This window comes from Filicampus tigris, chromosome 21 (assembly GCF_054856515.1).
Source record: "Filicampus tigris isolate MCC_2025a chromosome 21, RoL_Ftig_1.0, whole genome shotgun sequence".
Classification (NCBI taxonomy): domain Eukaryota; kingdom Metazoa; phylum Chordata; class Actinopteri; order Syngnathiformes; family Syngnathidae; genus Filicampus; species Filicampus tigris.
Window position 1 is genome coordinate 3738975 of NC_141237.1, and position 14551 is coordinate 3753525.

Sequence of the window (14551 nt, forward strand, 5' to 3'; positions counted from 1 at the left end):
TGTTTTTTTTCAATTTTTTTTTTTTTTTTTCACACGTTAGGGTAAAAGAGGGTCTGAAAATGTCTCGCGGTGAATGAGTTAACCACCCCCCCAAAAAAGGTTTGCAGTTGCCCACGGATGCCAAAAGACGGCAGCAAAGCACAACTTATATGCACACCGTGATATATTTAAGCGCCAAGCTTTCGACCCCGTCCGACCGCCTGGTGACGGCCCGTGTGGCGCTTTCAGCCCGAGTTGAACAACGACGTGTTTGAGGACGGCGCGGGGGCTGCGGAGGCCCGCCCCGCCCTCGTGTCCGACCGTTGGGAGTATACCAATATGGCCGCCGTGCCTCGCATCTCCAGGCCGTCCCTGGACACCCAGGTAGCCGCCGCCTCCAGCCGCGCTGCTCCCGCGGTGTGCTTCGTCTGGCCGGTGGCGGGCTGCAGGCCGCGTCCGCGATCTTTGAATTCACTCCTCAAATGAAATCAAATTTGGGACTTGAAACTGAGATGACTTGAAGCTCAACGTTTCAAAGTTAAGCCCGACTTAGTCCCCGCCTTCCGACGACTGGTGCTGGGTTCCTCCCGCGTTTGCTTGCTGCCGCTTCACCTTTCAGATGGTGCCGAATCAACGTTGTTCGCGTCCCCGCCGTCCGTCCCGTGTGCCGACTTTGAGCTCTGCTGATAATTCACGCCCGCCTACCCCTTGGCAGAGCCCGTCGCCCGGCGGCAAGGACGGCCCCGAGCGGCGCTCCTTCCGGGACCGGCAGAAGTACTTTGAGATCGACGTGAAGCAGCAGACGCCCGACAAGCCCAAACCTCGCGTCTCGCTGGTCGGCGAGGACGACCTCAAGAAGATGAGGGAGGAAGAAGGTTGGTCCTTGTTGCGCTTTGGAGAAACGGTCATTGCACCTTCTGGACTCGCGGTCCTGCTAGTTCCCTTTTTTTTTTTTTTTTTGTACAAATTGTAAATATTTTCTTCTGTTCATTTGGAGTGTCAACCACTAGGCGACATAAAAAAGAAGAATGCTAATCACAAGTATTTCAAGCTCAGCCTCCTCTTCAATCCTGCTTTTTACGCCTACAGAAGGCAACAATTGTAGTTCAGATTGCGACCCAAGTTCAGTTTGTTGGTTTGGAAATCATTTGTTCACTGTCCATTAAATGTTTTAAACGTTTGTGTCATGACCTTTAAAAAAAAAAAAAAAAAAAATCGTGGGTTTGTCCAGTATGTGGCGTAAGCCGTGTTGGTTTGCACGCAGAGCGCAAGTTCGAGCAGCGGGGCGCGCGACTACCTGCTGGACGACGAGGACGAGGATGACGAGGAGGACCTGGCCAAGCACGTGGCGCAGATGAAGGCGACGGGCAAGGTGCTGCTGGACGGAGTGGAGTACGACGTGGAGCCGGCGTCCGCGCCGTCGCAGCCGCGCGCCGCCCCGCCGAGCGACTGCGGGAGTTCGCGGTACAAACGCGTCATCGTGCTCTTTTTTTTTTTTTTTACTGCGATCGGATCAGGCCTTCGTATCGAGCAAACGTCTTCGTCCGTCCCCCCCTCCCCGTAGGCCTTCGTCGGCGGACAGCAAAGGAGAAACGGCGAGGAATCGGTTGGACGACGACTTCCGACCGGAGCGGCGGCCCGATTCCACCGCTGGGTAAAAAGACGACGCTCAATTGCCGGTGTGGCGTTTTGCCACGCAAGGCCCTCATGCGCTTCCCGCCGCCCCTCCCCCCCCCCCCCCCAGTTTGATCCCCGCGTACGCCGGCGACGCGGCGGCGGCGACTCCCGTCCGCACCGCCAAAGCCGAGCGCCGGCACCAGGAGAGGCTGCGCATGCGGAGTCCCGAGCTGGCCGTGGCCCCGGACAAGGAGCTGTCGCCCGCCGAGAAGCGAGCCCTGGAGGCCGAGAAGAGAGCCATGTGGAGAGCGGCGCGGTAAATGCCCAGCGTACTCGCCGGCTCCGTCCGAGAACTGTCACAGTGAAACACCCAGACTTACAGTTCGGGGTTTTTTAAAAATTTTTATTTTTTTAATCTGTGGAACCTATCCTTAGCTAGTCGCTGGAAAACTCAACTGCAGCGGTGCCTTGAGATTAGGCATGGGACAATTATTGTTTTTTACCGTGCTTTTAAAAAGTTACGGTTTTAATAAAGGCTGTTATTAAAATTTTATTTTCAGGGCACTTTCCCCTCCTTCTTGGCCAGCAGAGAGGGGAGGGGTGAGCAGTTACGCATAGAGGAGGTGGGAGGGAGCAAGGTGAAAGACAAAAAAAAAAAAAAAAAAAAAAAAAGGGAGCCAGCGTGTACTAGTTAGCCCCAAGGTCAACATGAGTAGCCATGGGTTTGTTCTAAAAAAAAAAAAAAAAACAGCTCACCAGAGTTGTTTTTTTCTGCACCAAATATTCAATATTTTCTTTCAAAAATGCTGTTTTTACGGACACTAATATTTAAAAATAATTTTGAAACATTGTACAGTTGTCATTTTTTGCTCATGTCAGGATTTAAAATCGGACTATGCCTACTTGAGCTAAAAATGCCTTCTGTGACCACAGTCCATTGGAGTAAATTCCCCCCCCCCCCCCCTCCGGAATTTTATTCGATGATGTCACCGGTGTACGTTGAAGCCCGTAAACGCCTGAAGGCACCACTGTCCTCGGGTGCTTTCCCCCCCCCCCCCCTTTTCCCCACTTTCCTTTCTCTGTGTGTCTTCCTTCCCATCTTCCTCTTCCCTTCATCGGTCTCGGTCATAGTGGGGGGCGCGGGCCTTTAGGCTTGGACGACCATGTTAGGCAGTATGAGCAGGACCTGGCTAAGAGGCTCTACCAGGCTCGAGTGAGGGCCTCCGGCGGCGCGGCGGCCCCCGCCTCCAATGCGTCCTCCCAGCTCAGGTCTGCACACATGCACGGCATCGTGTGTGTCAAGGGGGGGGGCGGGGCTTTGAGTCTTGAAAGGTTCCGCTGTTGCCTTTCTGCTAGTCTTGCTCCTTGCACGTCATTTCCCGCCCCCCCCCCCATCTCATCCATGTCCTTTTTTGTGCCTTGTTGTTCCATTTGTACTAATGCACACTTGCCTGCAAGCAAGTTTGTGTGTGAAGGGTCAGCCTACCGGCAGAGTAGCGAGTCCTTTTCCTGGAATGCCTTCAGCTTGGCTTTAGTGCTCATGAATTAAAAAAAAAAAAAAAAAACAAATCTGTTAAAATCAAATCCACCGAAGCGTCTATTCAGATCTGCTCACGTATTATTTTTGTCGTCCGTATTTAGTGAACACTCACCGACTCACCGTAGCTGTTTTTGTCACTGACACTGGCAGCTTTTAAAAAAAAAAAAAAGAAAAAAAAAAAAAAATGTCACCTAATTGTCCGTAATCTGCCCTCGCTGAGCGCGCAGTGTTTAGTTCTAAACTGCTCTTGCCCCCTAATGCGTCATGAATGCAAAAATCAAACGACTTTTTAACAGCGTCGCTGCATTTATTAGCGAAACATACTGCAAGTGCACTAGCTTAATGCTAACATTCAATGGGAAAGGCTATTGACGGGCTAATGGAAATTAGCAACGCCATTGCGGTCATTTTAAAGCATCAAACAAGTGTTCTCGTAACGTACAAAGAACGCGCATCCATGCTTTGGGCTGCGGCGAAACAATTACAACTGCTGAAGTTTAGCTTAAACGTTTTGACCTCCATTTATTTTTTTTTTCCACGGCGGCATATCACAATTGATGAATTGGGGCACTCAGAGGTCATGTGCGGATTAAAAATTGACATAATTTTGTCACAGCAAACCAGGACAAGGAGCACCCAGATTTGAAATGCCGCACACCTTTGTTGTGCGTGTGTGCGTGCGCCTTGCGCGGCCTTGCGCCTTGACGTCCTCCGGCCCCGCCCACTTTCCTGACGCTTGCTTTGCTCTCTTGGCAGGATGAAGTCCCTGGAGCAGGACGCCCTCAAAGCTCAGATGGTCATCGCCAAGTCTCGGGACGGGAAGAAACGAAGCCCCCTGGACCAGTTGGCCGAGTCGCCTTCGCCGGCGCCCACGCCCTCGCCGGCGCCCACGCCCTCGCCCACCCCGATGGAAGGTAGGAAGCTGTTTTTAGTGCAAAAAGTGATTTTCACGTCATTCGACTTCACCCCCGTCTTTCACGTCTCTGTCTCCCAAGAGCTGACCAGTCCTCGAGGACTGACTTCCCCAGGCAGACTGGTAAGTCATTCAAAGGAGCGAGCCCCTTCGATTTTGTATTTCGCATCGCCCAACAAGCAGCCCGTTCGGCAAGTTGTGAACAAATCTTGATTGAATTCCATTGTCAACTTCAACGTCAAACAAAGAGAATTAAGAACCGATTTCGAGGAATTTGTAAGATTGAAGTGACAAGTTGCTTCATGGGCAAATCCAATCCACCATCTTGCCACTGGAATCGCAGCAGAGAATCCACTCCGTCGCACGCTTTCACCGCCGCCTGTTTGACTCCCCCCCTCCCCCCCCGCCGTTCCTCCTCTTCCTCCCCCCATCCTGTCTTGCCATCCTTCTAGTCCCTGTCGTCAAAGAGGTTTGACTACCGCCAGTTTGCCGCCATTCCCTCTTCCAAACCGGCATACGACATCCAGGTATCGGCTGCATGCTGAGCCTCACATAACCCAAATCCCCCCCCCCCCTCGCCCCCCACCCGTGCCTACATGCACTAACAAACCAGGCCTGGGTCTTGCTCCCGTTCCCCTCTGTCAATCTGTCACTCGCAAAGCATCTTCCGCACTCACTAATCAATCAATCGGTTAATGGATCCCACTTGCATTCCGATGCGAAGGAATAACTTGGCTGGAATGGGTTTTCTACTCAAGGGGGGGCGGGGTTGCGGGGCTAGCTCAATTCGGGTACTTGGACCGGCTGTGCTTTGCGCCGATGAGCTTCCATTAAAACCTAACGTAATGTGAAATTCCACACTGACGGCGTTTTTGTCCCCCCTCCCCCGCAGTCTCCCGGCGCTCTGGACGACGCTCAGTTGACGGACGGCGGCGGCTCGCAGCATCCGGGTGAGTGCCCCGCGCTCCTTTTGACGTTGCGCCGATGACCGAAGCCGGGACAAGAGGCCGAGTGAGAAACGTGTTTCCTGTTCCTTTTTTGATTCAGGTGTCCACATGGGATAAGCGGCGGCTAGTGGTAGGACGGTGTTTTTGTGTGTGTGTGTGTGTGTGACTGTTTGGCGGTGGACTGCTTTGCCTTGAAACGCTAACGTGATAGTTCAGCGGCCTCGTATTGACACCCGCGTGAAAACGAGCCCAAATGAACATCCTACTAACCAGGAATGGCATCGTGAAGCCGCGTCGTCGGTTCACTGCAGCGGTCGTTTGACGTAATCGTGTCTCTCATCGCCTTTGCCCCACTGAAATGGGTGGAAATGGCCGATATCGACAAAAATGCGGGGAATGTGTTTTTCATCTGGAAAAAAAAAAAAAAGACGCTTTGCAGTTTTTCCCCTTCATAAAATCATCCCATGAGAATGTCATTGAATTAATAGAAGGTAAAGAAGTTTGTGCATCACGATTTGCTTCAATGCCCATTGACGTTCACTCCTTTGGCCTCCAGGGGGCAGTGTAACATAGATGGCGCAAAGAGGAGTTTCACAACTCAGTGACTCAGTAAGATGCAGCAATATGAGTTGTTTTTCATAAATACTGTTTTTTTTTGGCTTCTTTTTTCGAACATTTTCCCCCAACTTTTTCAAAAACATTTGACCCAAAATGACGATGCACATTTTGTATTTTAAACTTAATCAAATCAAAATCACCCTCAACTTCAAAAGGGGTGGAGGTGGGGGAAGATTCAGCCTTTTAAAAAAAAATGATACTTTGTGTTTTTCCAATAACACAAGTTATGAGTTTTCCAATTTCTTTTTTTTTTTCCCCATTTTAGTCCAATTCCGAATGGTTTGCCTTTTTTGCGGTTCCTCTGCATTCGATTGTGTACGCTTCGTTTTCACTGTATTCCTTCTCGGTGCCTTGCGACATCGTCACCATCTCCTTTCGCTCCTGCTTGTTTTTCAGCGTTGGGAATCTCGCAGGGGATCTTTTCTGCTTGTACCACTATCCTCTACAACGCGGGACTTGACTCTGAGGCTAACCGTGTGCATGCGTGTGTCATTCCCTATCTAGGTCCTGCCAGCGGCCCGGAGGCCGAGGTCCCGCCGCCCGCCACCTCGGCCCTAGAGGAGATGGCGCTGTACAGCAACAAGCGCAAGCTGCGACAAGGGCGCCGCAGTTTGGAGACGGCCGTGCCCACGTAACACCTCACATAAACACATCAGCAAACACTACACAAGAAGACAAAGAGTCCGTTTTCAAGAGACCAGGATAGCGCTCCCTCATATCCAGCCTTGCCTTCAGTCGCCATGGAGACCACACTTCCTCCTCGCTTCCTCCTGCCTGGCTAGCATTCTTTTGTTGGTGTTTTTAGCTTGTTTTTTTTTTTTTTTGTTGTTTCTTTTTGTTTTTTTTCTTAGCCTCCCAAAGACAAAAAAAAAAAAAAAAAGGAGTCCTAGCTGTAACATGCGGAAAAAAATATTTTGACTAGATTGTAAAATGTTGTTTTTGGAGTGTAAATAATAGTAGACGACATCCTGCTACCTTCACACACACGCAGACTGTCGAGAGCTTTAAAAAAAAAAAAGAAAAAAGGCATATCATGCATCATTGTTGCGCTGCCACGCAGATTTTTAAATAAGTAATTTATTGTTTTTAATCATTTTACGCCCAATTAAGGTTATTTTAGGTATGTGGCAAAATTTGCTGTGCATATCTACACTACTCACAAAAACGTGGGGATATTGGGCTTTTGGGTGAAATATCAAGATGAACCTAAAATGCATTATAACAGTGGCGCAACAATTTTTTACACCAAGTATCAACTAAAAAAAAATACTCCAAGTACCTCCATCTTGACTGACATTAAAGTACAGTAGGGTAGTAGACCAAAGTGTTTAAAAAAAAAAAAAAAAAAAAAGACAGGTTACATGCCTAGTAAGCCGCTGCCATTGGGCGAAATCCTCGCATCTCCAAAACCACACATTGAGAAATTTTTTTTTTAAAAATAACGAAAACATTTTTTGAAACATTTTATCGTTATGCATTATTATGCATGTTCCAACATTAACATTGCACTTAAGCATATGGAGGGGGGACTACTTCAGTAATGACTTGATTAGCATAGAATGTTTTTAGAAAATTTGACCTGAATACAAATTTTATTTTGAAATGGCTACTGAGACTGGAAGATGGAGACAAAGTAAAGAAGTGCTTGGAAATGTTCATGGACCATACACTAGTTGTGAATTTTGCCATTTGGTACCCCAAAGCCTGATATCCCAATTTTCCTTTTGTGGTCGTATGGGAGACACGAGAAGTTAAACAATCTTTTTACATAAACGGTACCTGCACTCCTTTGACAATAGTTCTTTTACATGTTTTAATCATCATTGAAGTTGTGTTCTGGCGTGATGTGAAGGTAGCGGATGCTTTATTTTTCTGCCCGACAGGGCTAATTTAATAATCTGACGACACTGAGAGATCATTTTTCTTATCATGGTGTGAATAATGTACAAATATGAACGGGGGGCGAGCTAGTGAAAACTGAGCCAATGTGTTGACCAATCGAGCGTCTGGGTTTGGACAGTCACATTTATTTTGTTCATTTTGATGGGATAGGTTCAATAATCAAAACAACATTGAATAAAACCTCCCATAATATCATAACTTCTCCATAATGACAGTATAGTTTAATTTTTTTTAGTTGTTATAATTCTAGAAGGTTCAAGTCACGTTCAAGTTTGCTAATAGCTCTTTTTTTCAGTTTACCATAGTTTTTATTTTTTGTTTGAGATTTTTTTTTTTTTTTAAAGCATATTTTCTAACAATTCAGTTTACTGGCTAACAAGTGTGCTAGTTTGTCCCGTTTGACCGAACGATATCCCGTAGTGCTGAACTATGACGGAAAATTAATTTAATTCAAATGACAAATGTTGTAGAGTGACCACATTTATGTTTTGTACATCAATTACATTTGTGTAACTGGGAGAAAGAACACAAGTCTCTTCTCTGTCCAGACCCAGCTGACAGGTTCCATTGCACGGGCTAAAGGATGAAACAAAATGCAAACGTGCTCTCTGCTATTCCTCTCTGTAAAGACACACAAATCAATGGTTTAATTTTTATAAATAAACATTTTAAAGTCATGAATACACTTGTTTCGCTGTTAATTATTGTGACAATGATACAAATAAAGTGCATACGGGTACTTTATTGCCGATGTCAAATATCACCACAGAGCCCCAAATTCAACGTCAATATTTTATGATAAAATGAGACATAAATACTTTGTTCACCCACAAGGGAAATTCACTTAAGTGCAGCGCGACAAACATTTTAATGAATTGTTGACTTCACCAAAGTGCTTTTTGGGCTGCTGGCAAATTTAGCTCACGCCAGCTTCGTTCGTTCGGTGTATTTTGCTAGCAGTTGTTCGCAACCTTCAAAACGTGAATGATTAGAATGACACCAATCAGATGGATGTGGCTGCGAAAACAACAGCGGTAAAACGAGTAATGTATATGTACATTTCCACTCATTATCAATATATTACTGATTAATTGGCAGAAGTGTGGAGCAAAAGTTTGTCAGCAACAAAAATAAGATTTTTTTTTTTTAAATCAGCAAATTTATTAGTCATACATGGGCAAGAAAATGAAAATGATAATAGGCGAAATGCCACATTTTAGGGGCAGTCTGGAGCCCATTAGGGGTCTATAATTAGGCATAATGCACACAGTAAGACAAGTAACACTAAACCCTGTCTGTTCGTGGAAGTTGGGGTCGTACTATATTAATATTGCGAACATGTTATAGCAGAGTACGGCGCGTTCACACTTACGTACAAATTCGGGTTACGTCGCCGGCGTAGGAATGCAACACTTTCGGAAACGTGACTTTTTGTCGTTGCTGTTTTTTTTAACATTATTATTTTTATTATCATAGTTAATATCTATACAAACTAAAGATATATACTGCGTAATGTATAAAATAAAAATGAAGAACGTTTTAATTAAGTCGTAACTTCCGGGATCATGTCCATCTACTACCGGGTCACGATGCTGATTTGTCAGATTTCCTGTGCGGTGCATGGCATACTTGACAGGATAGCTGACGGCTCACACAGACACTTAGCCGAACATTTTTTTTTAACTATTTTTTTTACGAGCCGTTAACGGAGGTGAAACGACACCAAAGAGGGCCAATCAATCTCCGTGGAAGTGTTTAGTAGCGGCTGCCGTGCTCTTCCTTCCCCCACACTAGAACCACCCCCCCCCCCCGGCGTGTCATTGCATCTGCGTGCTAAAAAAAAAAAAAAAGGAAAAGAAAAGCTAGCGGCTCTCTCTTGAAAATGGCGGACGTGTCAAGCGAGAAGAGCCTGGACGACTTCTTTGCCAAACGGGACAAGAAGAAGAAGAAAGACAAGGGCAAGGCCAAGGAGTCGGCCGCCTCCTCGACGGGCCTGAAAAAGGGCAAGAAGGAAAATGAAAAGTCGTCGAAAGGCGACGGCCAGGACGCCAACATGGACAAGGTAACGTGGTCTGGTCGTTGTTGGAAGCCACCACTTTTAAGCTCCTTAATAAGTCACGGAAAGCTCCCCGGTGCCACTTAAATGATGAGAAATGAACTTTTAAGGATTGATTTGGGGAAGACATTGCGACTAGCTATCTAGCATATGCTCCTCGCGGCTCATGTGACGACCGGCTGCTAACCACCGCTTAGCTTTTCGCTTCTTTAGCTGACACATTGACTAGCTCTGTAGAAGCACTTAGGTCGTCAGTTTAAGTTTACTGTCAAACTATGGTATCGTATGGTGTCCTTTTTTTTTTAATCACCGAGAGGAGAAAAGGGAGGGCGAGCCGCCGCCATTTTAGTTTGTTTAGGCTCCCCACTAAGACGTCGATACAGGGGTCCTCGCTTTACGACGCCATTCTGTTCCTACGATGGGGGCCCAACCCAAGTCTGTTCGTAAGTCGAAGTATGTCATCGTCTAAACACCGACCTCCCAAATGGCGCAATTGGAGCAAATGTTTTATCAGAAAAACACAGCAAGTGGAAAGCAATCCAATTAAAAACTGCAGGAACAGCCTTTCGTAACTGTGGTAATTAGAGATGATTTGTGTGGAAAACCTTAAATACACAAAAATGCGGAGGTGCAACAATTAATTGATAGAATAATTGGTATTAGTGGGGAAAGATTTGGAAGAATTTATCTTGGTCTATTTTCTTTAGTAGTGCTTGACAGATTAATTGTTCGGACGATTTAATCGGCAGATATTGGCTTTTTATCCCATTTGTTTTTTGACATATTGGCACGCTACAGTATAAGACAATGATAATTATATTTTAACATCAACGGCTATCGCAATTCTGTTCTGCCAAATATCGGCATTGGCCTAAAAAAAAACTTACAAAGTATGTCACAAATACCTGCCATTTTAACAGGGGGGGGGGGGGCGATTTTTATTATCATCCTGCACACTCAACCTGTGGCAATTCACATTATCGCACCGTGTCCGTAACACGTTATAGTCAAAAGCTACGGTAAAGTATTGAAAACCCTTTTAAGCCATGAAGCTAAAACGAATTAGAAACAGGAAGTTCGGTGCTCACAGGGCGTGATGACATATTAAAGCCGCTGTGCAAAATGGTTAATTATGCACCGCTGGGCGGCTCTTTATCGCTGACGTCCTGCTAGTGCAATGTTCAGTGGCCTGTGTCCCCTTCCGGCCAGGAGGACGAGGAGTGGAAAGAGTTTGAGCAGAAAGAGGTGGACTACAGCGGCCTGAGGCTCCAAGCGTTGCAGATAAGGTGAGGGTGACGCGTAACCTTGGAAGCGTCCCGACGCGGCCGTAACGTCTTGCTGGTTTTCCCAAGCGACGAGAAGGAGGAAGATGACTACGAAGACGAGGAGCAGAACGAGGACGGCGACGGCGACAAAATGGACGCCGCCGGCGGCGACAAAATGTCCGGCCCATGGAACAAGTCCACTTCTGTTCCTGCGCCGGCTGCACCTGTTGGTGAGTAGTAACCCTCCGCTTGCCCACAGGCCGTGGGCCACTATCGCATTCAGACGATAGCATAAATATTGCCCTTTTATATTAAAAAATGTTTGCAGTTTTATTTTTGAACATTTGGTAAATATAGTCTTTTTTTTTTTTTTTACTCTCAACAGTAAAAAGTACTTATTTTCAAGTTATTAGAAAATTGTTTCAGCCCTACTTCCAAATAGTGGTTGATTATTTTCCTTTTCATCCCCGCAGAGGAAGTGGAGACGCCTGAGTCGAAGCCGGCGGGCGTCTACCGTCCCCCAGGGGCGCGCTTCTCCTCGTCCAAACGAGGCCAGAACCAGGGACCCCCTGAGATCTTCAGCGACACCCAGTTCCCCTCCCTGATGGCCACCGGCAAGCACGTGGAGACGCGCAAGTAATTCCACGCACCACTATTGGTTGGCTTTCCGCGCGCCATAAAAATATCCCGCCACCAGACGGCGCCACTTTTTCCTCATTCCAAGCGCACAACAGCAACATTTAGCACGTTTTAAGAAAGCATCCAAATATTTATTGGCCCCAAAAAAAATCAATCTTTCATTTTTTTTTTTTTTTTAATGTATTTGTCAAATAAAAAGAGTTGAGAAATAATAATGTAAGTAACTTAGTCTCCTTGCCGCCAGGGACCGCGAAATCGACAAGACGTTTGAAGTTGTGAAACACAAAGGCCGCGGCCGGGAGGACGGCAACGCCAGCGCCGCCGTGCAGCACCTGCAGCTGGATAACCAGTACGCCGTCCTGGGGGACAAGTAAAACATGCACGCCGTCGCCGCGCCATTTGGCGCAGCGACCCCCCCCCCCCCCCCCAAAAAAAAACCACCACCACCGACCAATGAGAAGGAAGGAAGCGGCTGAACGTTGTATTACGGCGCTCGCCGCCATCAACACCCACATTTAAATCGTCACACCTAATGTTCACGTGGTTGGGGAGGGGTGTGGGAGGTGTGGGGGCGCAACTCCAAACAAGCTTTCTGCGGTGAGGACTTTGTGGACCACGTGTCAATCTGAACTTCATTGAGGTGATTTTACAAACTTGTGTGCGTGGAGGGCGGGGGCGGAATCTATTTTTCACACACAAACACACACACACACACATGTGGGGTAGGGGGGTGCATTGGGCGTTCAGGAGTGGACGGCGGGGCGGGGGGGGGGGGGGGGGGGGGACTACCTCGACCACGTGGATTCTCTGCTTTGCCGACGCTCCCCCCCCTCACTTTAAATCCTGGCACCTGTGGCGGTGAACGGGATACGAGCTGCGGGGTGATGAGACTCGCTTATTCCCTAATAAAGTGGCCTTATGGATACGAACGGCTCGGTCATCCCAGGAGCACTAAATGTACTTGAACTCACCACAAGAGAAGGAAAAAAAAAAAAAAGATTGCTGATGTGGTTTGGAAGACTTCAAATATTCTCAAATCGGCTGTTTAGTTTGGCAGCCCTTTCATCATTATGATTATTATTAGATCAACGCTGGCTCGGATGTTTGACACCATACGTTCAAATGCATAGTTTGCCATCTGATTTCATAATTTCAATTTAACTGTCAATTCACTTCTAGCATTCAACTGAGCATTTGTTTTGCATTAATTGATGCCGAATAAGTGTGTGCGTGTGTGTGTACGTGTGTCGTTTTGGGTCACTTCCATAATGAGTACAGTAAGTGCTAAGATACTTTTGTGTGTGTGTGTGTGGTTGAAATAGAACCTGTTTGTGACAAAGACAGCCGATTTATCAAATTAAAGTGCTAATCTGGAAAGGCTGTCTTTTGTGTGTGTGTGCATGGATTCGCAGCTTCAAAGTAACCTCTGCTAACGCAGCAGTGAACTCAAAACTAGATATTTGTATGAAAACACATCAATTTAAAATATAGAAAATAAATGTGCTGAGTCCAGCCTCTTATTTTTGCTTTTTGTTTTGTCAATTGGAAGCAGAAACACAACGTTGAACGCTAACAGTCCTGTGGAACAAATAGGAAATTCCATCTGGAATGAATGTGACATGGTCAGCAGGATTATTTTAAAAGGCTTTGTAGCGCCGTCAAGTGAAAGGGGGGGGGGGGGGGGACAGGGGCCAAATGCATTTTTGTTCTGAGTTTTATTGTTCATCAGAAAAAAAGCGCAGTGGGATTGTAAAAAAAAAAAAATGCAGGAATTAAGGCTAGAGCAATAAATCAAAGAAAACTTTATTAATCAGTTTTTATGAGACGTTTGATGGCCTCCTAGAAATCTCGAGGCCCGTCAGCCCAACATTTTGAGTACAGTTATACGGTTGGTTATCAGACGCTAATACGGCTGACACTCTTGGCTAAAGCTAATCTGTGCTAACACTTCATCCCTTCGTACCTTTAAGGGTTGTACGACTTCAGATTTTTCAAGTCAACGCTTAGATGATATAAGTCTAGTCAACGTCAACTTCTCATGACGTCTTTGATCATTTTTCAGTACAGTACTATAAATGTTCACGTAAGTGCTGCACAATATTTTATATTGACGAACAATGGAAAGCTCACAGAATTTGCACAGACCAGTGGGAAATAAGAGGCAGTTAAAATGCTTTAGGTGACGGGTTCGTTTAATTCAGAGCATTCATTTGTTACGCTTTATTTTTGCTCCTCTCAACATAAGCGGCTATGGAACGCTGCTTTAGACATCAGTGCCATCTAGTGGTACTCATGGCACACAACATGTATATATACTGTACTATGGATTAGCACCGCTCTTTTTTCTCGTTTTTCAAAAATTGTATGAGTAATCTTTTAGTATGAACATGTTTTATAAGGGATAAATTAGTAAGAAAAAAAAGATAAGCACCAGCCAGCACTTCTGGGGTGTTCTGGATACGTCATAAAACAGCGACTCAAGAGCGGGTTTTTAAATGCAAGATTGCTCTTGACATTTGCGTGACACGGTTGTCTCGGCGGTAAGATTTTTTTCCCCCAACCGTTTGCCGCTAAGTATTTATAGTTTTTAACTACAATTAACGTATTAACTATATTCATTCAATATAAACTGACTCCGCCTTGAGCGGTTTGGCACGTTGCTGAGTTACGGAAACGCATCTGCCATATTGGATGTGTCATAGCTACTCCCCCAAAAATGCAAGTCAATGGGCTGAATTTGATGAAACGCCAATCTGCAAACTGCACAAGTTAATGCTTCTTATTTACTCATTCATACTTTCTGTACTAATATGTTTGGTAAAGGGATGCAACGTTTAATTGTGGATATAAATGAATTCCCATATGTATTTCAATATTCCTCAGCTTCAATAGATTAGTAGCTGGTAAGCACTAATGGTAACATTAAAAAATACAAACGTTGCTTTTGGTACTGGGATTCTGCATGTTTGACATATAAAGACTAAATATCTATTATCATTAGATTAATACTGTAATTACTTTCCTTAACGCTCGTACATCCGCAACATTAGACGACGGTTTAAATTCAAATTTTAT

At 45.8% G+C, this 14551-nt stretch overlaps 2 protein-coding genes across 2 annotated transcripts in view; both read left to right on the forward strand.

Annotated features, from left to right (window-relative positions):
* The window catches only part of scrib (scribble planar cell polarity protein), a 47557-nt gene extending 39358 nt beyond the window's left edge, over positions 1–8199 (forward strand). The window contains 11 exon segments of the mRNA XM_086020640.1: positions 229–363; positions 695–854; positions 1244–1263; positions 1265–1443; positions 1544–1633; positions 1724–1912; positions 3893–4050; positions 4132–4172; positions 4502–4576; positions 4942–4999; positions 6119–8199. Coding sequence (XP_085876766.1) covers positions 229–363; positions 695–854; positions 1244–1263; positions 1265–1443; positions 1544–1633; positions 1724–1912; positions 3893–4050; positions 4132–4172; positions 4502–4576; positions 4942–4999; positions 6119–6249 — 1236 coding nt within the window. The 3' untranslated portion in view covers positions 6250–8199.
* Positions 8200–9089: 890 nt separating this feature from the next.
* On the forward strand, positions 9090–12210 carry cdv3 (carnitine deficiency-associated gene expressed in ventricle 3). Its single transcript, XM_086021508.1, has 5 exons — positions 9090–9578; positions 10782–10858; positions 10925–11067; positions 11311–11473; positions 11721–12210. The coding sequence occupies exons 1-5, from the start codon at positions 9399–9401 to the stop codon at positions 11848–11850; spliced, it is 693 nt and encodes a 230-aa protein (XP_085877634.1). The 5' UTR covers positions 9090–9398; the 3' UTR covers positions 11851–12210.
* Positions 12211–14551: the final 2341 nt, after the last annotated feature.

What these genes read in the sequence shown, in the direction of transcription:
- cdv3 (XM_086021508.1), top strand. Translation starts at nt 9,399, where the DNA reads ATGGCGGACGTGTCAAGCGAGAAGAGCCTGGACGACTTCTTTGCCAAA. An exon ending in TGCGCCGGCTGCACCTGTTG is followed by an intron (nt 11,068 to 11,310) that starts GTGAGTAGTAAC and finishes TCATCCCCGCAG; the next exon opens with AGGAAGTGGAGACGCCTGAG. An exon ending in AAGCACGTGGAGACGCGCAA is followed by an intron (nt 11,474 to 11,720) that starts GTAATTCCACGC and finishes CCTTGCCGCCAG; the next exon opens with GGACCGCGAAATCGACAAGA.